This window comes from Hoplias malabaricus, chromosome 17 (genome assembly GCF_029633855.1).
Source record: "Hoplias malabaricus isolate fHopMal1 chromosome 17, fHopMal1.hap1, whole genome shotgun sequence".
Taxonomy (NCBI): Eukaryota; Metazoa; Chordata; class Actinopteri; order Characiformes; family Erythrinidae; genus Hoplias; species Hoplias malabaricus.
In genome coordinates this window covers 15,706,388-15,732,474 of record NC_089816.1, presented here as the reverse complement: position 1 = coordinate 15,732,474, position 26,087 = coordinate 15,706,388, and the positions used below count along the sequence as shown (strand labels likewise).

At 41.3% G+C, this 26,087-nt stretch overlaps 1 protein-coding gene across 2 annotated transcripts in view; it reads right to left on the bottom strand.

Moving 5' to 3' along the window:
- Positions 1 to 1,366: 1,366 nt before the first annotated feature.
- Positions 1,367 to 26,087, bottom strand: part of hipk3a (homeodomain interacting protein kinase 3a) — a 42,090-nt gene continuing 17,369 nt past the window's right edge. Inside the window, exons 3-16 of one of the 2 annotated variants that reach the window (XM_066649555.1) lie at positions 18,570 to 18,693; positions 13,725 to 13,844; positions 13,284 to 13,370; positions 12,899 to 13,083; positions 12,277 to 12,442; positions 10,614 to 10,737; positions 10,374 to 10,495; positions 9,866 to 9,984; positions 9,454 to 9,615; positions 8,699 to 9,028; positions 8,370 to 8,516; positions 7,974 to 8,251; positions 4,444 to 4,574; positions 1,367 to 4,326 (exon numbers count right to left, since the gene is read on the bottom strand). In XM_066649555.1, coding sequence (XP_066505652.1) covers positions 3,898 to 4,326; positions 4,444 to 4,574; positions 7,974 to 8,251; positions 8,370 to 8,516; positions 8,699 to 9,028; positions 9,454 to 9,615; positions 9,866 to 9,984; positions 10,374 to 10,495; positions 10,614 to 10,737; positions 12,277 to 12,442; positions 12,899 to 13,083; positions 13,284 to 13,370; positions 13,725 to 13,844; positions 18,570 to 18,693 — 2,524 coding nt within the window. In that variant the 3' untranslated portion in view covers positions 1,367 to 3,897. The remainder of the gene's footprint in view (positions 4,327 to 4,443; positions 4,575 to 7,973; positions 8,252 to 8,369; positions 8,517 to 8,698; positions 9,029 to 9,453; positions 9,616 to 9,865; positions 9,985 to 10,373; positions 10,496 to 10,613; positions 10,738 to 12,276; positions 12,443 to 12,898; positions 13,084 to 13,283; positions 13,371 to 13,724; positions 13,845 to 18,569; positions 18,694 to 26,087) is intronic. The other variant, XM_066649556.1, reaches the window with a different exon arrangement.

The following is a 26,087-nucleotide window of genomic DNA, read 5'->3' as shown; positions in this document are numbered from 1 at the left end:
GCAGCCAGTGCATAACACAGATTTTACAACACTAAAGAGAGGTCCAAAGAGTGTGTCAGTCATACACACACGCAAGTAGGGCTGGGTATCGCTGCAATTTTGTCACCTTTTAAAACTGCAAATGCTAAATGTTTATCTGATTACTCTGAACTGAGAAGTAATTAAGTGCTCTGACATTAATAACGACGTAATTCTCACAGCCAATCAGCATTCAAACATTCTGAGCAGCAGCAGATAAACTGTAAATATGTCATCCATGGGATCTATATCCAGAGGGACACATCGTCCAAGAGCTTCTCCATGAGAGGTTTGCTACCACTTACAATAAACAAAACACAGGGTCAATAAGTTTGGTTTCATGAAAACGACTGCAAACTGTAATTTTAATAAGTTTTACGTAACAGGTTTGTATTTCAGCCCTGAAGTTTTAAAGTAATTCACTCGCTATGACGTGAGATACCCAGCCCTAAACACAAGGTGGTAACACTCTACCTGCCGCGTTTAACCCTGAAATGACTCATACTCTCTCACTCGTCGCCATGAGAGCGTCTGAGGGCTCAGGACGACAGCAGGCTCGGTGTCGGTGTGTGTGTATAGGACATAAAGGTCTGAAGCATGTTGTAAAGGCACTAGTTTAGCGCTGCTCTCTACAGAGCAGTACAATGTGCGAACGGGTTCACACTACCAACACCGAAATGATTGAGAGCAGGGAACAGGTGGTCTTTGTTTTAGCTTTGTTTTTACCACCCAACAGTCATTTTCATTTGGGAATTCATTCATGATGATGGATCAACAGTAACGCGTTTTCGTCTTCCTTTTCATCCTCAGGCAAACAATCTACAAACATTGATTCTTTGTAAAAGACAAGTACATGGAAAAACAAAAAGTACTTCATTACCAAAAAAAGCACTGCAATTTATCAAAAACAAGTTGAAAAGCAAGAGAACTAGCCCAGAAACCACACACGTCCTTAACTCACCAAATCATCACGATCAAAAAAAAATGTAGGCTTTTATATTAAAATGGTACGCTTGTGTAATCGCGAGTAGATCTATAACTGCCACAAATCCAACACAAAGTTAAGTCTATCCTGAAAGCTATGCCTTAACAAAACACTAATATCACATACTCAGATATACACCAATATGCATTTAATATGCAATGATGAGCCCCAAGATTTCGATAATACACGTAATTCAAAAATGAGATAAAAAACAAAACAAAATTAAATGGGGAAAAAAAAAGAAGAAGACACCCCAATAACACAACAAACCAAACTTCCATAACTTGCAATACAGTAGTTACAATGACACTTCAAACAGAAAAGCCAAATATACATAGGCATTAAAATGCTTTTGATGCCGGTCAGTAGAGTAAAACCAAAAGAGAAACCTCACGTCTATCTTAAGGTCATCAGACACACATACAAAAAAAAAAAAAAAAAAAAAAAGGCTAAGAACAAAGTTAATCACTTTAACCTCACAGCTATGATGAAGTGGCAATCAGTGAATAGCAGCTTATCTATGGTACATTCAAGAATAAATGGAACCAATCATTAAACTTGCCAAAAAAGCTAAACATCAACCTCAACCTTAATATATATAGTAATATTTTTGTGTTTAATACATCCCCAACTACAATATGCTTGAGGTCTATACTAGAACAGTAGCTACTTTGCTTAAGAAATCAATTACTGTCTTTGGTGTAGCAAAAGCATCTTTATAATGATAGCAAAGAATAATGCACCTAATGGAAAACAACTTAAATCTGAATAAAAACACAAAGCACAGGTCATTTTCTCCCTGACGGAATGTATCAAATTAAAACAGCTCAACAATCAAACGGGAGGGAAATGAATCTCGTCACATGCTTAAGATGATGAGGGAGAAAATTGCACACGACCAGCACACACCTCAGAAAGCACTAAATGCTCCAGCAATGACAGATTGATAGTTGGACACTGAATACTGAAAAAATCTCTGCACCAGCTAACATGAAACCACATAAATGGATTTAAAGAGCTATCTGCAGGTTAATGCCAATACCAAAAACACATCTAAGTCTTTTATATTAAAAAAAAACAAACATTAGAAATTAGACTAGTGAATAAAAGCGCCAAGAATACACCCAGAATCCATGGATTGTATTGCGGTTTGTGTTAAACAGTGTAAATACTGTTAGTATTAAGTAAAAGAATAGCAACTGATTATCAAATATGAAATTCCTCAAAGCTTCCTTCTGTACATAGTTCGTTCAGAGAGTACGCCTCTGCTACAGCGAATCGTGCCGTCCTCTGAAAGTAAATTCTGCTACCTCTACCTCAAAACAGACACTAAAGTCGACGACGTATCGTTCTAAACCATCCAGCTAACGCATAAGTCAGTGATCGCCACACACACAGGGCTGTCTGAGTGAAAATGTCAAAAGAAAAAGTCTGTGAACTGCCTTGAAGGAAAACTGGGAGGATATGAACTGTCAGAATTTCCATTGTCCATCACAGGCCCAGCAGAAGTGCAGAAAAAGCCTTATGCCTTCTATGCGGTGGAGGCGGCCAGCGAACAGATGCTTGAATGAGCCCGGGTTACCGTCTGTAGACAGTAGAGTCTCTGTGTCAATGAGGACGATCGTGATGGAGATGGTGTTCACAAAGCATTCATCTCAATTCGGAGCCACTCTGCAACAAGGGCATACTTAAAGAATCTTTTTTTTTTTTTGTACACAACATGAACGTACAGATCGCGTAAGCTGGACTAACACACAAAAACAAAAAAGAAACAAAACAAATTCCGTCAAAAGGACAGCCCTAATGTATAAATCACAAAGAACATTTTGAAACTTCAAGTGCTGCAGTCCAGTTCAATTCATTTCATGTGAATGCAGGGATGTCCCACCTTGCAAAGACATGGATTTCTTTTTAAGGCACTTCTTTATGGTGTGTGTGGAAACAGGTTACAATGCAACACTCTTAACAAACAGAGAAAGAGTGGTGTCTTTCCCTTCCGCAGATCTAATATTACCCCCATGCAGAGACATGCAGAGCGCAGTAACCTTATTAAACATGGGACCACAGAGTTAACACTGGGGTGGAAGAAAGGGAGAGGACACGAGCCTACTAGAAAAATACAGACGCGTAACACCAGTACACCACAAGGGGGAGCCGTGCACGCACACACAAGTGTTGGCCCTACCACTGGAGACTGGGATGGCTTCACCAGAATGTCAATGTGTCTAGCACATGTAGGAAGGCAATATAGAAAAATAGAGAGAATCTAATGACTGGGGGTTTCTTTCTTTCTTTTTTTGTTGTTTTTGTTTTGTTTTCTCTCAATATCAAATGTGCAAAAGACATGAAAAGTGAGTTCTCTTTTTATCATGTACTTGTTCGTTCGTATTTCTTTCCTCCATGAAATTTATAAAGTTTCCAAACTGGTCTCGCAGCCATTTAAACATTAAACTACATGATTCTTTAAGAAGAATGAAGCATCAGAGCAGTAAAGAGTGGGAGCTCTGTGTGTGTGTGTGTGTGTGTGTGTGAGAGAGAGGGAGAGAGATCGTAAACAAAAGATTGAACAACCCTGGTCAAATAACGTGTTACATATTTTCTAAGTGAAAATAACACATAATTTACAGGAAACAGACTTAAAATGTAATTTTCTGCATATTTTCAAATGGGTTACTAAGTTTAACAATATGAAAAATGAAAAAAACAACAAATAAAGTGCCATTACTTTTGCATAGGGCACAATTTGTGTTGTATTTCGACCACAATATCTTAAATTGTGTACTTATTTTTACTTAAAATGAGGGGAAAGAACATGTCATCTGACCAGGAGCAGCCAAACTTTTACACATGCCTGTATTAGTGGCGGCTGCGTGTGCTCTGGGGGCTCCAGCAGTTCAGATATAGGGGTACTGGGGCAGTTTGGTGGGGCTGAGGGGGAAGCCTGCGTAGGCGGGCGAGGCTATGTACGAGTGCGGGGGGAACAGGGCCTTGAAATGCGCTGGTGGGTGCAGGGTGGGTGAGGGCAGCAGGCGAGGGTCTATGCCCACGCCGAGGCCCTGGGGCACCAGGCTGTAGGCTGGCTGCAGCACGGGCCGCGGGGGCTGGGGGGGAGCAGCGCACGGAGAGGGCAGTAGGTGGGCCATGGGAGGGCCGGAGGGAGGGTATGAGAGCAGTGCGGGGGCAGAGTGCGTGGGGCTGCCGTGGGGCTGCATTGGGGGGAATGGGTGCCCGTGAACTGTGGGGGGGATAAAGGCCTGAGGACGGCGCTGCGGCTGACTGTAATTGCTGTTCCATTCCTTGGGACAGGAGCCGTAGTGCTGGACCTTAGAAAGAGAGACGACAGTTAAATGCAATAGCTGCTATTTTAAGCATTTAACTACTTGTTAATATATTTGCAAATAATAGAAGAAAAACAGATAGAGAGGTGGAGGAGAGCAAACCTGGCCAAAGCCCAGCGGCTGCTGCTGGAATGTGGATGTGATCTTCTGCTGGCGGGGCAGAGCGGGGGTGGAGTGCAGGCTCAGCCGTCCGGGGCCGCATCGCCCGCGAGACTGGCACGATGATTCTAAGACTGAGTCAGAGAAGAAAGAAAGCAAGAGATGGAAAGAAGAAAGAGACAGCATGAGAGAGAGAGACACCAGAGCAGAAGAGTAAATGAAATGAAATGAAAAGAGCAAGAGCAGAGAGAGAGGGCAAGCACAAAAAAGTAAAGAACAGGAGAAAATGAGAGAGAGAGAGAGAGAGAGAGAGAGAGAGAGAGCAAAACCAAAAAGAAAGGTGAATAAACAAGTAATAAACAGCTAAAAGGAGAAAACGAGGGCAATAAATGATGGATGTGAACTGGTCAGAGGACACTGAATCCCATGACAGCGTTAAATAAATATTCTATCATTTTTATGTAAATATTTTCTATTTACGAAACCATCTCTGTAATTACAGAAGACAAAACTGCCACCTATTAAGCAGAGTCAGTAAAAATTTGTCTCATTAAAAAAAATGACAGAACATTGCTTTATCTAACACTGGAAAGTAAACGTCACATTTGTTAACCAAGAAGTGAAGAGAATCACAAAGAAATGACCTTGAGGACATGATAATTGATGTAACAAATTTCACCTGACAAATGAATACATGTCTTTTCATAAGGAGTAAGGCCTTTGGAGCATCTACAATGACACTGCCACCAAAAAAAGCCTAATAACCATACTTCACAGACTCTTCAGCCTGAACAGCTCACCACAGCTGCTCAGATCACAAACCATGAGAGAGCGTCAGAGGTGTTTGACGCGCTAACAGTGTTTGTTTGATAGCATGCATGGTCTGAGTGTAAAGATCAGGGGAAAATAATATCTGCTCTTGGGAGCTGGGAGAGCGTGTAATTCAGAAAGGGCACACAGATGGAGCCGAACGGAAAGAGACAGGGACAAAGAGCTGAGGGATAAGAGAGGAGGAGACAAGAAGTAAGGAGCACAAACCCAAAGGCTTTTCACTCAATGCTGGGATGCAGCGCACAAGACACGGGGTCACGGTGCACGCAGTACCCATAATCACCTGTGATAGCCTCTGTGGTAACTTCCTGCCTCTCCCCTATGACCTGCAAAGCAGACATTTGAGCTGTGACCACATACGCACTGCCACACGCACAGCAGCTGTACCTCAGCTTCAAATGTAGCATCAAGTAAGAGCACTCTGGGGACAAGCAGCATATAAACTCTAGCAGACTGGGAGGACCAATATTTTGTCTGTTCAAGATCTTAAATGTCACTCAACAATGCAACATTTTAAATTACTTAATAAAGATGTAATAGGGAAAATACATTACAGAGATAACGTAATAAACTACACTACAAAAAAGTCAAATGAAACATCAGAACTAATACAAAAAGGGATATATAAATAAATAATAATAATTAAGGAATATCTTTAACCTAACTATGAGAACTGCATTGTACTGCAGACTACTTAAAGGCTAAGCACCACTTAATGGACCTCCATGAATATTTCACATTATTTTAGTTACTAACATATATAAGTATGAATTAAAATGAAAATAGCTGCTTAATTTGCTTTAAAACTGACAATTTTATTAAATTGACGGAAAAACCCGAGCTCGGTACAGAAATTCTTGAACGCGACCGTGACGTCACTGGTGGACAACAGCTGAACAACGCCGCGGTAAAACACCGTTATGACTGACAGTTATAACAGTATCTAGCTAGCTAAATAACCAACATTATTCATGACAATAGCCTAGCAATGAGCTAAACTCAAATTTAGAGGTACCGTTATTTTTGTAAATGTGATCGAAGTCGAACTCGAATTCATCCGACATTATAAACCTCCGTAGTGCAGCTACGTAGCCGAGTATAATCTGAGCCACCGAGTTTAGCAAGTCAAGCTAAAGTTAACTAACACCAACTAAAACAGTCGAAGTAAGTGTACTCACCCTGTTTACCTCCATGTTACAGAGGCTCTTGAACACCTTTCGTTGGTTTCCTTACATGCCCATATTGTTGGAAAAGCGCCAGTGAAAAGAGCACTACACATAACGGAGTGAACGAATGGTCCTTTCCAAAGTGCCCGTTTAAAGTTGGCAAATTTAGTCTATTTTCTGGATATTTTGGGATCTTTGGGCCATTTGTGCACAGATGTCCCACTGTACATTGAATAATTGCAGCCAAAAACAACACACCTTTTCGTCATTTTGTATTAAATTAAGTGCAACTTCTAGAGTTGTTGTCTACCATCTACGTCACAGGCAAGACGCCTATTACAGTTTCCGAACACCGTTGGGGGTGGGGGGGGGTCTTTTAAACCTTATTCCTTGAATTAGTAAGAAATAACATGTTTTCTGGCTATCAATAAACACAAGTTAGGAACTCAAATTCCACTGTATTTATTTGTTTGACACTTTCATAGAGCTGGTGCTTAGCCTTTAAAAGGTGTGTGGTAACTTTGAAGCCAACAACGACGCACATGTTTAAGTCACAAAACTATTCTAAAAATAAATTGGAATGTACTATGAAAAAAATATAAATCTGTTTAACATGCCGAAGTCACATTAACACGGGGCTTATTTTAGTCCTTGAAAGGTGAAGCCAGTGGGACTTATCTGCACTGAAGTCATATTTACTTATGTATTTATTTTCAGACCTGTGCTACTAACTGTTTAGAGGGAAGTTACGGGAGGCTTGCCTTTGCTGCTGAGTATTTATGAGGGGGCACCTATGATGGAGAATTTGTGCTGCTGAGTTAGGCCTGTCACAGTAATTACATTATTGAGTTATCATGCAATACATGGACATGATCTCAATCAATTCGAATTCATTATGTTTTGCTGATCTTAGTATCTCCTATTGTACATACTCTTGTCTTTGTTTACATAAAGAAGGTGAAGCTGTTATGTGGATTTGTTTGAAAACAGTGGTTTTAAGTGTTTTTTAGGTTATTTAAACCTTTTTTTTAGATTCTAATTCCAATGTATGAATATTTTTAATATGTATCCATATCATATAGTGGTATTGAAGTGACTTTTCTTTTATCTTTTATCACAATTATTTCTGAAATAATATATCAACCACCAAAAATCTTGACAGACTCTTGCTGAGTGTTTATGGGAAGCTAGCCTGTGCTAGTTGGTGTTTATGGGGAGGGTATACGTGTTAGCAACTGTTTATGGGGAGGGTGCCTATGCTTGGGAAGCATGCCTGTGTGTAGCTGTGCTATGGGGAGGCTACTAGTGTTTACGGGAAGCTCATCTGTGCTGTGTTTATAAAAAGGGTATCTGTGCTACTGAGTGTTTACGGGGTGGGTACCAGTGTTAAACTGTTGACTATTTATGGGAGTGTACTGTCCCAGCGAGTGTTTAAGAGGAAAGTACTTGTGGTGGTGAACTTTTACAGGGAGGGTATGTGTCTATAGAGTGGGTATTTTATTTATTTATGGCTCTTATTGCCGGCGTTGTAGCTACCTGTGCTGGTGTGGTGCTGCTCTCCACTGGGCTGCTGGTGGTGGTGTTGCTGATAGTTGTTGTTATTGATCACCCTCAGTGGCGGCACCACCATGGTCCTCACGACTGGCTTGTTGAAATCCGTTTGCGGCTTACTTCGGCGCACTCTGGTTTCCTGGTTCTGGTTTATGAAGCGTCTCTCAGGGAACGGGCTGTTATGTCGCCCCAAGGATGTGTCCGACGCAGGGGAACCATCAATGGTTTCACAGCCGCTCTCATGACCATCGTCCTCAGACATGCTGAAGACACAATGAACGTTTAAAATTAAAGTCAAAAGTGATTTTATAAGAAAAGACTCATGTCTGAAGTTGTGCCTTTTCCATGTCGTGGTGGTGTACTGAGACTAGTAGGCATTACCTGTTTGGTCTCTTGCAGGGTGAGGGGCTGGACTGAGCTGATGCTGAGGAGCTGGTGCTTAGGCTGCTATCTGGGCTGCTGAGAGAACACACACGCTCCATATTCAGAGACCCCTTACATGCTTCACACTCTGGATTACTCTTGCACCTGCAAACAAATATATTGCAATCATTTATTATAAAACAAAAAAAGTCAAGATGACAACAACTTTCACATTGAAATTAAGTTAAATGAAAAAAAGTTAAAACCTGAGTCGTAAGTTGTTTTACACACTGTACCCCCCCCCCCCCCCCCTCTGGACCCATATCTGCCATCTCTGTTAAACTTACGTGTTGAGTGAACACCTCTGTGTTGCCTCCTCATCTTCATCCGTGTCACTGCTTATGCTGATGACACTGACTGCCGGGCTGGGTGATTCACCAATAACAATCGACTCTCTCTGCTGATTGGCTACTGACAGCTGCTCCTCAGAGCGCTGTCCTGCCTTACAGCAACTCATGTCTTCCGACTCCAAGTGCTCAGGCTCCTGCACCACTTGAGATTCTGCCTTTCTGCGTCGAGGGCTAAGCCTTGCCTCTGGGTTTCGCAGCCTGTCCCGGGTCTTTGGTGAGACGCATACTGAGGGCTGTGTGTCTGTGTAGTGTGAAACATTCACACTCCTGGAAAACACAGGTTTCTTATTTCATCAAATGGTTTAATATTATGTCACTATCTTCATGACGTAAACAAAAGACAGTCGCATATTCATTTAAAACCTTGTAAACAAGCATTTCTCTGTTTTCATAAAAGTAAGCCATCTGTGGGATCTACTCTATTCCAATGTAATGCCCAATAAATCTGTTTAAAGTTAAATTATTCGGCATAGCAGGTTTTATTTAGTCAGCGTTCGTCTTTTAATTTCATTTCCTGCTTAAAATACCTGTGTGTTGTAAGATTTTCCTAAGAAGATCGCTCGAAAGCTGTGATTTCTTGGTACACACTCTGTCTTATATTGCTCTTTAAGTTCCCATAACTGTTCCATGTCTTTGAGATGTTATGCTACAAACATGACACAAGCTGTCATGTTATTTTGTGAGCTGCTCACCTGTTCTGGCTGGGCTTGTTGCTCTTGCTAGCTGCAGTTTGGGGCCACACTACATGAGCTATGCCTATATTTATGGGCTGGTGTGCAGACACGGCTATCTGGTTGGCCAAGAGAGGCTGGGGGATCATGGAACCGTAATGACTGCTGTGAGCACGCACTTTCCTACAGATAAGACAACACACAAAGGAAAAAGTTAGTGTTTAAGTTGTGGCTGTCTGAAAGAGGACTAAACAGATCATATTTTACATTAACAATAGGCTTTGAAATACAGCAGGAAAAAAAAATAATTAAAAATTAGATTAATACTATGTATGGCAGTCTACATTGCAGCTACATCTATATATGATTACATTTAACACGGGTTTGATATATATATATACACACATGAGACGACTGAGCTGTAGTGTCTTACCCCCAGTCTCCTCTCCTCTGAGGGCCAGCAACAGTGTCTGAAGGCAAGGTGGCTGGAGGGGGAGCCACTTGTTGCCATGCTGGGACCAGGATCTGTGGAGTCCTGTTGGACCACGGCTGCTGCAGAGTGAAAGCATGCAAAATCAGAACGAAACACAAAAATATTAACTTGAAATGTGAGCAACAAAAAACACAATTCATAGTTGTTTTAAAATTATTTTTAAAAAGATCTTCAGAACAGTTTTTTTGGGGGTGGGAACACCTATCTTTAACTGTTGTAATTTTACTTCCTGTCACTCATGCAGTTGCAGTTTCTCATAGGACAGGGTTTGCCAATCTCAGTTTTCACAACACCCCAATGTTTCTCACGCACAGCACATCTGATGCAAAACGTTAAATGTGCAGAGAATGGTGTCATTAGCTCTGGGATTGGTATCTGATATAGGTCTTCTTACATTCTGCCTTATTTCTTGGTAAGAGCCTGACTGAACGTTACAGAGGCTTAATACCTGTGCTATGACTCCAGGTCGTAGGGGTAAGGGCTGGATGGCTGGGGCCTGGGTCACGAGAGGCAGAGTGTTCTCCATCCGGACAGAGTAGCCTGTGGGTTGGCTGGAGTTGGACCCAATTCCTGTAAAACCAAAATGTTTTTCTTTTTCCTTTTTAGAACAATGAAAACACTGAACATAAATAAGGCTTTAAACTGTTTTTTTTGGCTGTTGTTTTTATGAATTATTTAAAAATAGGACCTTGAATGGTTGGAGGGCAGAGGATGAGTGCTTGTTGAAAAGAGTCAGCGCAGCCAAACTGAGCACTTCCAGTCTGGAGTGGAATGCCAGGATGCACAACAGCTGGAGCAGGTGGAGGTAAAGCCTAAAGTAGGAGGTTTAGGGAGATAAAGGCACACAGAGAGAGACAGAGAGAGACAGAGACAGAGACAGAGAGAGACAGAGAGAGAGAGAGAGAGAGAGAGAGAGAGAGAGAGAGAGAGAGAGAGAGAGAGAGGTTAGATAACAGTTTAAATAGTCTCCAAATAATCACGTCACGTACAAACATAAAACATTGAACCAACAGACATCGAGACAAACTGTAGTCCAGGAGGCATCACTGCATGTCATCGTTATATCAACATTGAAGATTTACGTCAACATTTACATAAGCAAGTCACATATTAACAAGAACTCATTGTAATCCACTGCAGAATTAATGGAGAGTGCTAGAGAAAAATCATAATACCCGATGATACATTAATTATGTTTGATGTTTTACAAACCAAGTTTTCATCTGTGTTTTACAAGCCACATTTGAATTTGATTGAAGTATCCATGATATACTCAAAAAAGTGTAGTTTGATGTAATATATCACAATAGGATAAAATCTTCAAGATGTGTTCTATCAGAAAAATATGTAAAAGCCAAGATTACACTGCCCAGAGGTTTGTGTATCTAATGGTGTTTTTCCACTGAACGGAACCTACACGACTCGACTTTTCCACTGTCCAAGTCTGGTACCTGGTACTTTTTCAGTCCCTGCTCTCGCTGGGTTCCAGTGTTGCCGAGAAGGTACTAAATTGGTGACGTGTAAACCCTACACAGCCCTGATTGGCCAGAGAGACATGTCAATTAACAGGAAACGCTGAGCTCATTCAAACAAACCATAAACCCACCACCTGTAAAATCACTTTTATTTTTATTGGTCTCAAAACAGCAAGTCGTAACACTACCTCAAGGAGATTTTCTTTTGCCTTCGATCATCTGAAATGAACCTTGGGCCAACGGCAGAAAAGAATCTCCAGCGAAAGCCGAACATGCAACAAGGAAAACTGATCTGAGAGAACTGGGGCGCGGAACCACGTGCAGTCCAAATAACAAAAAGCAAGAAAAAAGACAAGCTTTAAGTGTGCCAAGCCAAGTCGAGCCGGACCCATGCAGTGGAAAAGCACCATAACAGAATATACAGGAGGTCCTCAGGTTCTGTCAGTCCCGAGTTACGATGTTTCGTGGTTACGACACATCTCCCATTTACTGTATAAAGCCTTGTTTCGACTTAAGTGGTTTTGCGTCGTAAACGTCATAATGCGAACTTCGGAAGAATACAAGGTTACGCAGCTCGGGACCAAGGAGGATAGGTGTAAGGATAGGATAAGTGCTTACAGTATGTTATTTATGTACAGTACGTACATATGTTCTGACTTGCACCAAAAATCGGTCGAGGACCCCCTTTATTTCTAACACTCATGTTTTCTTTGCATATTTTTATGAACGTGGGAATATTATTTTAGAAGAATGATATGTGAATACCCAAGCTTGAAACAACAACAACAAGAGCCAAAATGACAAATGTTTGTGACTGAAGGATTACAACACTTTAATATGAAGGTTTAAGGACAGTGATGTGGATAGATGTGCTACCTGCGAGTGGAGAGAGGGCATTTTGTTGAAGGCAACGGTGATATTTGGGGCACTGGGAAGGGTAACAGGTTTCATGAGTGGGGGTGGAGCCTTGTTGCGGTTGACTGTGTCGTATGTACTGCCCCTTGAGTGACACATGTCCATTATGTGGAAACATGCCTGCACGCTGTGGGAGAGAGAAGGGGCAAGGTCTAATTTCACACTGCATTAATAAACTGATCTGTTGTTATAAACTTAAGCCAGTGCTATAGGTTAAAAAGTAAAAAGGTAGGCTAAAATGACATTAAAATTTGATTACTCAAGACATATTCAAGTGCGTTATTAGTAAAACAACTAGCTTGAGCCTTGAAATAAAAGGCCTACAACATCCTATATGCATTGTTTACACTGTCATGGGAACACTAAGAATAAACACACCTACTAGAAATATCAAATCAAACTTGCTTTTGCTAAATTTTAAACCAGAAAACCTCACTCTTGGCATTACTATGGCACCATTGTAGGTCATGAGTAGGCATGTTTACAACAAACTGGGCTATGCTACATGTCTAATTCTGGCCAGATACTTGGTTTCAATCTGAATTTGGCATAAATGAGTGAGGAATCCCTTGGGAGGTCTTACTGGTTGCTGTGGGGGAAGTCATGCAAATGCTGCATAGTGACAAAAGGATGGCTGAGTGCATTCGATGGTGTGATTCGCTGTTCAGCATCTATCAGCAACATCATCTTCAGGAGATCCACAAACTCTTGTCGGTCCGCCTTCTCTGCAAGCTGGTCACAGCCCTCCATATTCATAACCAGATTCACCTGAATTCCGATACAAAACCATTATCATTATAATTACCAAGAAGCGCTGTAAAGAAGCCACACTCAAGGTCAATTTGTGTTAGACAGAAACAAAAATGATTTGATAAACGTCCAGTTGCAGTATGATCTTTGCTTCAGTGCTGATGTGTGAAGCACTACATTTGCAGAAATCAATGGCTGCTGTTCCAACAATATCTTACGTGGCCAATGTCATCCAGACAGCTGAAGATGTACTTCCTGGCCTCCTTCGATTTCATCCCAGTCTCCGCCTCATGCTCCTCCGTCGTCTGTAGAAACCCAATACAGGACAACAGAGTGAGCTCTAAATCATTAGAGCAGCAATAAAGCTAAACTCAGCTACACTCTAGTGTTTTTTTGAAAGTAAAAGAACCTTGTCCTGGATTAAGTGCTTGGAATCATCCTTCACTAAAAACCCTTTTAATCAGATTGGCATATTTAATAAAGCTAAACGACAATTTATGCAGAATATAAAAAATAATGTAAAGAATGTTATTTACTGTAACTATCACAACACACTATATTTATATACACACACACACATTCTCTAGCTTTGAAAACGTCTCACGCATTTTCGCATATGCAAATCACCTCTGCCTAGAAGCTGTAAAATGGAAACTTGCCTTCAGTCTCCAGGCTGTATATGGTGAATCTACCTCTTTGCAGAAGAACCGAGAAGTTTTTGTACCCACATTCAGCAGATGCTCTCCAGGCAGCCCTTGAGTCTGAGAAATGTATCGAATCTGGAAAAGTAAAACAGACCGTAATCACACACTCAAACAGGTCACGAGATATCAATAACTGATTAAAGAAAATGCATGGGTTCACAGCCATGTTTCTTCTACTAAGTCATTCTGGATTACAACGCATTGTGAGTGTATATTTTAGAAATGCTATGTCAGAAATGCAGCAATCTCGTATTTCTTCATTACAAGAATACTTTTACTTTTTGTTGCATCATTGTGTGGCAACATGTGAATTCTGTTTTGCAATTAAAAGGCTTTGTAGATGTGTTAAGAAGCTGGGAAATTCCAATAACGTACTTCACCGCCAGTGTAAGCAAGATCTCAAATTTTCCACCATGCATTCTTATCATACACTGCATTGGAAATCAGCTACATCATAGTACAAGTCAGCATTTCTATTGTATGTCCGTTTTGCAAAATCAGGGCATGCAAAGTGTACATTGTTATTGAAACAAGAGTTGATCTCCAGTCTGCACTAATGGTGTGTGTCAAGCATTGCAGGTTTGAGACAGGTCTTTTGTCATGACAAGTACATCTACAATCCCAGAGCTTAGTAAACATAACTATAGATGTGACATTGTCACTGTGACGACAAGATGAACTTGGTGTAACATAATACTTTTGGAGTTGGCTGCATACCAGATTCATGTTTTAGAGTGTCCATCCTCTACGGATCTTAGAAATGGAATATAAAGTGGTAATGGCCCGTTTTATCACCTTGCACTAATTTCAAGCTCCACCCACAACCTCCACTTTTAAAATCAGAAAATTCACAGGCATCAAACTTCAGGTGGTCAGTAATGCTAAACATATTACACCAGTGACAAGGGTTAGGTGGTATAACGATAATACAGTGGAACCTCTACTTACGAACACCTATACTAACAAACTTTCCAAGATACGAACTGGGCATTTGAATATTGTTTGCCTCCACCAACAAACCACGACTGTAGAAACGAACCCGAGCCTCCACTGAGCTGGCGGCTGGAAATGGCCACTGACCCCAATAGGCGAGTCTCCCAGCGCACACAGACTTGAGTGAGCTTTTAAGATTAGCAAATTGTAGTTTTAGCAATTTAGCATTAGTGTAAATAGCAGACATCACAATTCGTGCCGTATCTACGCTTCATCTCCCCATATTCACCCGCCACCACCTTCCATCATACAGCCAGTGCCTGTGTTACTCCTCCAGCCAGTCGTCACGTCTTCAAGGTAGAGATACGTAACCACTTAAAACTTTATTTCTTTTTTATTACTGTTACCACTGTATTTGTTTTTTTATTTTTACTAATGCTACATGTATTTTTTTTTACTAATTTGAGAGTTTAGTAAACATATATCAGTGCAAAAAGGGTGACTTTCGGGGTGGGCTGGAACGCATTAAGTGCTTTTCCATTATATTAAATGGGAAATTTGACACGAGAAAAACTTTTCCACTTACGAACCGGGTCACGGATCAAGTTCGTAGGTAGAGGTTCCACTGTACCATACTGTACTTAAAAATGTATCTCAAAATGAGGCCAGTATTAATGCTGTATGTGGCGTGACAAATTTTTTTCTCTGTGTCTTTAAAAGTCAGCTAAAATGTTTATGTGCATTTAAGAGAGCCAGAGGGAGGGGGCGCTGTGGGAACTCAAGACTGCTGATGTCACGGTCTGAAAAGGTGTGGGAGGAAAAAAAAAAAAAAAAACACAAGCCCAGTAACCCACCTCCGTTGTGAGTTTAGTGCCGAGTTTGGGTTAAAAGAGAGAGGAAGAAAGCTGTAAACACTCGACTTCACTCGACTTTGTGCCCACAGATATATGGTATGTGTGTGATTTGAGCCTCAATTTGCTGAAACATCTGCTGTGGTGTGCTAAACCACAAGTGCTTGTTAGCGCCAGCTGTGCTTCTAAACAGTGTACACCATCTTATTTCACTTGTGTTTTAACTTTTCTGTTCCTTCAGCACCCGTTGCTGAAATTTGCTCTCTCAGAAACGGGTTTTTATCGTCAAAAAGTGTGTGTGCGCAATGCATTTAGCTAAATTCACTCAACATTGTGCTGAACAGACATAAGGCTCAGCGCAGCCTGACAGAGCACCCCCTCCCCACGGTAATGCAGTATACCGAGAGGGGAGGACAGTATGAAAAATGTGGATACCGCCCATTCCTACCACTAACCCCAAACTACCCAATCTTAGTTCTGAGGGCTACCCAATCTTAGTTCTGAGGGCGGGTGACGTTGCATGGGGAAAACATGGCTAAAGTAATGCCACAATGTATTTTTGCTGCACACTCATTTCCTTTGCTCCTTGTTCGGAAAAAGCTCTTCTTCTTGGCCAAGTACTGACTGTTCCACAGGCCACCACAAAAACAACTTTTGGAAGTGGAATCCAAATAAAAACCCACAAAACAATCTGAACATTCACCCACCTCTCCCCACATGCAGGCTTCCATTTCAAGATGCGATCCAAACTGAATTATGTAAAATGAGGCACAAATAACTGTGTTTGTTTAGTGTTTATTGCTGACCCTCTTTGACTGAACATGCTCCTTTCGAAGGCACAGCTTACAGGGGAGCTTAGCCCTTAACAGGGAGAAGCATATACAAAGGCTTTATTGATTTGCCAAGTCAAGATGCTAGCCACTCCTAACATGACTACAACAGATGACGACACTATTCACACTCCACTGAGAGGAGACAACATCCCTACCCTGTTAATAACAGATTATCAGCAGTGATTACAGAGCAATAAATGAAATGTATTTCAGTATATATATATAGGTTAAAATAAAAGCAATAACACTGCCCTATATCAAGATAAATTATAATCACCAAGGTTTCTTTTTTTAACATGGCATACAGACATTAAAGAGAGCATAATTACAAAGTATTATGATTTATCTATACCACATTATTTTGCGCTGCCCATATCCTTCCGTCATAAAAACAAAGAATATTACTGTGATTGACATAATTGTTTGCATGTTACCAGCATTTAGCATTTTTCCCCAAACCAAACACTGATTAGTTGACCAAGAAAATAAAAACACGTTCAGGTCTTTAAACCACACCCCGGCCTGCTCAAATGTTTATGGGCAGGTTCTAACATGGCCAATGATTTCACCACACCAAATAAAAGACTTACAAAAGCCTATTGGAGGGCTTGGCACATTTCACTTTAGTTTTTCCTCAGTTCTTTCCTTTTGGACCACCTTGACATTGGGCTTAAATTATCTGGTTAAAATGAGAAAACCTTCTTTGTGGAAAATTCTTTGAGCTCGGGTTACTAACGGCAACAAGTTGCTTGTAACGCACACTGAGTCTTTGTCCGCCTTCGGCCACTCAGGCCTTCTGATGAAAGCATGCGAGACGCACGGGTTTGTTTCAGCAGTGACTAAAGTAGGCCCCGTCACTTCCCAGAAACACTGCGTCAGAGGGCCTCTCACAGTGAAAACACAAGCCACTACAAAGCCGACTGTGGCTGAGAGAGCAAGCGTGAGAGCGAGAAAGCGAGAGATGCTATTCTCACTTGCTCTCTCTCTTTGTCCCTTTTTCTGCTGCCAAGACACCCCCTTCTCGTTTTACAAGCGATGGGACTCGACACCAGCATGTTCAACAAGCAATGTTATAGCATCATAAAGCACTTATATCAGTGTGATCAGGTTGCCACAACGCTGCACAAACACAGAGAGAAAGCGGTGAAGTGAGAACCTGCTGATAGTGCAGCCTGGAAAGCGTGGGTTTGCCTTGTCTGTCTGTGTCTGTGTGTGTAAGGGGGGGAGGGGGGGTGTGGATGTGGCTTTTGGTTATAAATACATTCTGCTGCGTGGAGTGGAATTGGACCCAGCCCTGGCACAGGGTTTTGCTGCTTTACAGTCAGCAGAGCAGACTCTAACACCACGCACAACCAGATCCACTGCTGCCAACACAGGGCTTCCCAGGAGTCTCCCTAAGAGGCAGAGTTTAGTGTTCCGCCTGCTCCAACTCACCACAGCTCGTGATGAACTGGTTAATTTGGTGACATTCTAGCAGCCAGCCATTAAGATTTATAATATAGGGGTATTCTATGGTGGGGGGCGCACCCATATGATAGTTCTGAACTGTCAATGTCTGTAGGTCAATATTTATAAAATACATTAAGATCCAAATAGATCAGGACTAAAGAGATAGCTTACAATTATTTTTGGAGGGTTGAATATCAAATAAAATGTAGACACTAATACAGCAGCTCGACAAAACCAGCACGTACTGCAATTTCCAACAGCAGAGGTAAACCACCTTCCACGTTAAGCCCCAATGATAAGTCACAACTATTTGGCTATTTTTTGCTATAGCAACAACAGATGGTTCAAATCAACTGCAAATGCTGCAAGGTCACACCCAGGAAAGCACACAATGTACACATCTACAACATTGCTGATTACTCAGCTCTTGAGTTCGAGCAACTATGACGCGGTTTCAGCAAGGACTGCTTTAGTCTAACTACCCACATCACATTTTCCAGCTTCTTCTCTATCCCTAGATCTAGATTTGGTCATTGCACCGTTTGCATACGTCATCACATTTAGTGGAGTGTAGTGGAAACACACTCAAAAGTACAACAACCAAAACCCATTTCAAAAGGCAAGCCACCTGTCTTAACATTAGAAAGAGGCCTCCATTGACATAAGGCCTGTAATGCTTCACTTATTTTATTCATTTTTATTATTATTATTTTTATTAAGGCTTAGTGAATTACCTGGTCATACTCCAGCGCCCCGGGGTAAAGTGGCCAACCCAGAAACAGCTCAGCAATGACGCAACCCAGTGACCACATGTCTATGGCCTCACAGAAAGGCAAGCCCAGGATGATCTCTGGAGCCCTGTAATGGGAGATAATACCAAACACAGACATAGTGTTAATGTTGTGGTTAGTTTGACAACTGACTGCTGAATGGACAATCAATGCTAACTGATGTCTGTCTCTTACTAGAATGCATATTATATGAGGTATGAAAACATTACAACGTGTTGGTCAATGTAAGACTCTCATTTCAATGTACACAGGTATCAAACTATACATTCAGCAGACTGTAGCAGATAAACACAATTAAATCATGGTGGAAGAGCATGGTTCACAAGCACCATTAAGTTTTGGGGCATAGATATATACGTTTGTGGCATGTTACAATAAATCTTCCTATGCTTACAAACACACACAAATCATTATGGCTGCAGCTGAGGCAGGACTTCTGACGTCACACCAACACATCTGCTGTCATGACAACTGGAGGGAAAAAAAAAAAAAAAAAGCTGGCTGCCTAGCGACAAATGATCTTCCACGCGATGATGTAGCCACTGAAGGCCATAGTGGGGGTGAAGTGACTAGTGAGAGGCAGCATGTGACACCACTGTCATCCTGGAATTTATCATGGGATCAAATTGCACTCAAGAGCTCAAACGTTCATTTCAAACCTTCCATTCAAAGGCTACTGAAAATCAATCAAGGGTTTATATCTGATTTAAAAGTCTTTAAATGTGATGCGTTATACTGTGACACATTTTTTCCCCATTTCTATAATGGCCCGTTCAGAATGACATCGCCTGTTCCTTTAAATGATAACGAGCCACGGTTTGTTGTTTCTTAGGATTCCATGTCTGCTTTTTGCGGATGATGTGGTCTTGTTGGCTTCATCGAGCCAGGACCTCCAGCTCTTGCTGGACCAGTTTGCAGCCGAGTGTGAAGCGGTAGGGATGAAGGATGTACTCAGTCGGAAAAGGGTGGAGTGCTCTCTCCAGGTTGGAAGTGAGATCCTGCCTCAAGTGGAGGAGTTTAAATACCTCTGGTCTTGTTCACGAGTGAGGGAAAGATGGAGCGGGAGATTGACAGGCGGATCGGTGCAGTGTTAGCAGTAATGCAGGCTCTGTACTGGTCCGTTGTGGTGAAGAGAGCGCTGAGCAGAAAAGCAAAGCTCTCGATTTACCGTTCGATCTACGTCCCAACCCTCACCTATAGTCACGTGATTTGGGTAGTGACCGAAAGAACGAGTTCGCGGGTACAAGTGGCTGAAATGAGTTTCCTCCGCAGGGTGTTTGGACTCTCCCTTAGAGACAGGGCTAGGAGCTCAGACATCCGGGAGAGACTTGGAGTGGAGCCGCTGCTCCTCCATTTAGAGAGCCAGTTGAGGTGGTTCAGGTGTCTGGTCCGGATGCCTCCTGGACACCTTCCTGGTGAGGTGTTCCGGGCATGTCCAACGGGGAGGAGGCCCCGGGGCTGACCAAGAACACGCTGGAGAGACTACATGTCTCCACTGGCCTGGGAACGTCTCGGTATACCCACGGAGGAGCTGGAGACAGTGGCTGGGGAGAGGGAGGTCTGGGTTTCTTTGTTCCGAATGCTTCCCCCGCGACCCGGACCCAGATAAACGGTGGATAATGGATGGATGGATGGAGCCACTGTTCCTGACCTGAGGGCACAGCAATAAAGAGCGAGGAGCAGAAGCTCTGGGTTTTAAGTCATCACTTGGTTCCATTTCTTCTTTCTTTTTTACTCAATTGATTTTGTCATAACATGTCCCTTTTAAAGGACTGGCCAAACTGGGACAGGCAGAAAGGACCATTGCAGTGATTAAGTAAATTATTAGTTTATGACTTACCAATAATTGCCATAATATAATGAAAACATTTTGAATAGAAATAACAAAAACATGACTAAATTATTCAAATACTTCTGAATTAACCTCCTGAAAACAGCATGCCATTAAAAGTGGTATTTGTCCCATTGCCGCTGGCAACAAAAAAGACAAAGAACAAATTTAGAATAGGCCAATAAACTAAAGACAGCCTCAAAGTAGACCCTGACTCTCATTCTATTTATGACCCCAGTGCTTCTGAAAGTCTGGTTCGCATCAGGAACTATTCTGCCTGATGATGACAGCTGGGTTTAGCAGGCAACCGCCACTCGAGTAAGAATGGAACAGGGACAAAACAGACAGAGGGTCTGACATGCAGATTTGCAGTGCAGCTCTCAGGGATTAATCCAGGGATTAAACCTGCCTAAACTCTGCTCCCAGCTCAGATGGCAAAACTCACAGAACTAAACATAACACCAACCAGCACTGAAAGGGGTTCAGTGCCTGAAGCTCAATGTAAACACCAAGAGGACTTAGCAGAGGGGGGTTGCTTAGCTCAACTAAATGAGAGATCCCAAAACCCATAACTACAGGCTCATGGTAAACCCAGAAAAACATGCGACATACACCCTAACCCTAGCTTAGACTGGGCTGACCATTCTCGTCAATGTGCTGGTCCAGAACTTTAGTGTAGACACACTTGACTGATATCGATTCTGTTCAGGGGTGGCATACCATGTCTCTAAACTAACCAAACCTGTCTGTACTGACATGTACATGCACATACAAGTAGTAAAAATCCAAAATAGGGATTCAGCTATGTGTTTAAGAAAGGCAAATATCACAGAGAACCTGAGACTTCACTACAAACGGGCAAACTCTCAGTCTCAGATAGTTTCGGTCCCTACTGTAGTGGGCTGGATTATGTGTCCTGAAGCATTCTGTCAAATCGGTAGGATTTAGAAGTCTTAAATTTGCTCCCCCCACGTTAGTTTCCCCAAACAGTGCTTAGTCATTTCTTAATGAAATACTGTAAATATACAGTCAGACTGAGAGCCTGTTGATTTTCAGCATATGCAACAAATTATTTCCAAGTCATTCATCATCATCCAAGTTAAACAGAAAAGTGCCTGATTCCAATTGATGGTCAATTTTTCATCCCTTGTGTTTTGAACAAACCACATTGTAAAAGGCTGTAATAACAAGATGGTACAAATTACCTACATAACATTAGGGTGACGTAATTTCCATTAATGAAACAGTGTGACAAGTGCTCCAGGCATTTGCCAATAATTTAAACTCAGAATTTTAAAAAAAAGTTACAAATCACGCATGTGCACAGCTGAAAAACCACTCTACAGAACCGAAAAACACTTCTAATGTGATGATCGTTCTCATACACAGGACTGGGTGTTAAAAGGATAAAGCACTAACAGCTTGTCACCATGAGTTGCTTTTTAAAGAATTAAATATGTTTATTAATTTCCGCAGTACTACAAAGTAAAAGAAAAGTCTGCAGAATACATTCATTTATGTGCGTTAATACTTTTCTATTTAGACAGCCAGTATAAATACACATAAAACCTGAATAACTGCATGCCCAGTAAGAAACACTATTTTAATCACAATTCATCACATTTCAGTGGCTCTGTCAAGCATTAAACTTTATCTTTACATTGTCCATCACTGAACACTGCTGCGGGGAATCGGCACTAAATACAACAACACTGAAGGATTCAGCAAACAGCACTGCAGGACTCAATCCGTGATCAAAAAGTGACTAAAGGGACTAAACCCTTTATCAATAAACGTGGCAAAACAATGAGACTCAACCTAGTATCAAACAGCAGAGCAGTATTTAAACACTGACACTTTAAGAGTGACTTAAGGCTGTGTTCTGGAGCAGCTGATTTGAGATCTAGTCCAGATGGAAAAGTGCTGGAGGACAAAAAGCTTGTGAACTCAGAGGCAGAAAGGTAGTAACTCATTCTGAATTTAGCTCAACTACTTCACACAGTTGGGCTAAAATTGTTCCCTTCAAAGTCATTCGTGTTGATGCTAAAAATAATAATAATAAAAAAAAGGTCCACTGTACATGCTAAATTAATTCATCAGAGACTGGTCGAATGCAGGCAGGCACTGGCCTTGGCCATCTGTTTCTAAGAACAGACACAGAGGGTTTAAGTTCCCTAAGTATACCCCCAAATAGTAGTCATTACAGTTACGTGGCAGTCCAAGTGCAGACATTGCTTCTACCACACAAGTCTCTTCCACATGAAAATGCCTGTTATTGTTTTTAAACTACTGGAAAAGCTGCTAAGAAGTGTTTCAAAGATTTAGTGCTCTACAAATGCCATGGAAAAAAAATTGCAAAGCAACTGGCTCAATGGATGTCATCAACATTTCACACATGGGAGTCAGAATGGGCACATTTTGGGCCACATCATACAGCGCGAGCACAATAAATGAAGATGCTTCTTGGCAGAGGGAATATGTTGTGTTCAACTAGAGTACAAACTCTGCATTTTCAGCCTGTAAGTAAAAAAGGAAAGGAACTGAACATCTCTGAATGTTGTTTTAAGTCCATGCTCGGTGCATGACCTAAAATCAATAAGATACAGAAAAAGCTAAAGTCTGACGCAGAGACTATAACCTTTACTTCTGTGATTTAATCAGCTTCCACGTTGCAATCTTAGCCACTTGGCTAAGCACATCTGCACCCAGATGTCATGTCACAACCAGCAACTGTTTCAGTTATGAACACTTTTTGACACAAATCAATTTGCAGTAGATTGCTGTCATGAGCCCAAAATGATCTAACACATGAATGTTAAAAGTACAATAAGGATTATAAAAGAAAGTGAGTTTTTAAGATTAGCAAATTGTAGTTTTAGCAATTTAGCATTAGTGTAAATAGCAGACATCGAAATTCGTGCTAAGTTAAGCCGTATATACGCTACGTCTCCCCACATTCACCCGCCTACTCTCCGTTATTCCACCCACCCCCCACCTCCCGTCATACAGCCAGTGCCTGTGTTACTCCTCCAGCCAGTCGTCACATCTTCAAGGTAGCGATATGTAACCACTTAAAACTTTTTTTCTTTTTTATTACTGTTACCACTCTATTTGCTTTTTATTTTTAGTAATGCTACATGTATTTCATTTACTAATTTGAGAGTTTTGTAAACATATATCAGTGCAAAAATGGTGACTCTAAACTCATTAATTGCTTTTCCATTATTTTAAATGGGGAAAATTGACTTGAGAAACGAACTTTTCCACTTACGAACCGGGTCACGGAACAGATCAAGTTTGTAGGTAGAGGTTCCACTGTATTCATTAGGATCAGTAACTATTAATAACTCCTGTTCATAAACAAGAACTTTACAGGCTCATATTTCCATCTGTGCTTGAGGAAACAGTAAGTATTTCGAGTATGTACTTATTAGGCAGGTCCATGAGGAAGGTCTCAAGAGTGAAGTTGGCCAATGTGTTTGTCTAACTGAGCTCCAATATGTCTGAACCCTTGTCCTACATCAGTTATTTCCTGAGCAGTCAGAAGGGAGGGAGGTTACCCCAAGCATCTCTTTCCGCATTTGACCCTGGCCTCTAGGTTTTCCTGTTCTAAGTTTCCCCACTGTGACAGCAACCCTCAGACACACAACAGCCTCTTCAAATCCACAGCTGTGCAATAAGAAACCCCGCAATACATCATACAAAAAACCCTGAGAATGCGGGATGGGGTTACTTAGCTGGGGAGGCTAATTATCTTGAATTAAGACATATGGAATGCCCAAAATAAATACATTTGAATTTTAATTAGATGTGCTGTGTTTCAAGAATCAATATTGTTTCAAGGAAAAATATATTAAAAAAATCATGACGATATTATGAATGATGCGATATGACACAGCTGTAGTCTGGTGGAAGAGTTACACAACAAACAAGTGTAAAACTTACATATCAAGCAAATACCTTTAATGTATTGGGCAGGATTTTGCAATTACTATACATTGCAATAGTGGCTTTGTTTCATAGCACTTACTGAACAGTAAATCCTATGGAGGGATGGAACGTATGGTAGTAAACTCAGTGCAATATTAGAACATGGAACATGAACAGGTCCAGAAGAGATTGAATTAAGCATAAGGTATGATGTGTCAAATTTAAAAAACGGATTTTCCACTGCATTAACTGATTAACCTAACGCACACCTCCATATTATCATGATATAGGTTGATTAGTTGAACAGCCATGCCTTTTGTGTAAATGTTGTTTAACATTTTAACACCCATTCACCAACTACCCACTTCCCCCTCTGTGTTTTTAATTTAAGAAAAAAGAGGGGTAGGCTGTAAAATCATAGGTGGAGTTTATTACTATGCAAAGCTTTTGTATAACCTTTGCATGCAATAACACTGCAAAAGCCACAAAGAAATGGTTTGTGAACAACCTCATCATGCTCCAGTTTTGTTGTGTTATAGTCCAGATTTGAACCGTATTAAGAGTAGTTGGACTTGCATTAAAGAAACACTAGCCTGGAAATGTTTAAAATACTCAACGGTTTGAAACTACCTACACTGAGCGCACCAGTGCACAACCATGATTCTGTAAAAAGCTGACTGCACGGGTTCAACATTAAAAGAAATGAAAGTGAAATGTTCCCATATTAGAGTTTAGAACTGTGAAATTCTTGCCAATTCAAAGCCTTGATGTCCTTTTGCTGTTTGAACTTGGCCAATGTTTTCTGCACATGAGGGTCATGTCCATCACCCTCTAGTAGATCACAGTATCAAAATCCAGGATTTCCATTTTCTTGCTGTGCATGGAGCACGAGAGGACATTCAGTACAAGCGAACAGAATGGTGCTTTCTGGCAGGGGCCCAAATGGACACAGAGCTCCAAGTATGAGCTTGCAGTTACAGTTAATGGACCACACGTGCCTGCCGGGGAGAGTGTGTATGTATGGGTGTGTAGGGAGCAGTGAGTGTTAAGGCCTTTCATTAACACAACCAAAGAGACAAGAGAAAGACAGGGGGGGGGGGGGGGGGGGGCGAACTGACATGGGTCACTGGGTTTTCCCTCCAGGCTCTGCCTGTACACCGCTATCCATTCACAGCGCTCTCTGTAAACAAAACCCACCCAAACACAGCTTATCTAATCTCTTACAGCAGAGAGCAGTTATTCGGACTTCCCCTCCTCAACCCAGTAGAAACTTTTCCATCAGCTCCACAGACCCTGCTGCTGTAGAGTGGAGTTTAAAAAAAAAAAAGCTGCCTTCTCTCACAAAACTAAATGAGGACCTGTGAGAGTTCCTGCAGGAGAATACGAGGCCCAAAAAAAAGTTAATAATTATTACTATTATTATTTATATATACAAAACACAAACCACATAAGTTTAACTTTAAATAATAATGATAATAATGAAGTCTCTGACATCAAATAATCAGTTGTTTAAGAAGTTATTCAATACATTAAATTATATTATTTAAACCATTTTATAATATGAACAGAACTGATCAATAATTATGCAAACCTATTATTAAATCATACACAAGATGTAAAATGTCCTATGCCAATCCATTAGAGCTTCACAAAGGGCCCACCACACACTCTTTCTACCTGCAGCAAGATCATTTCTATTG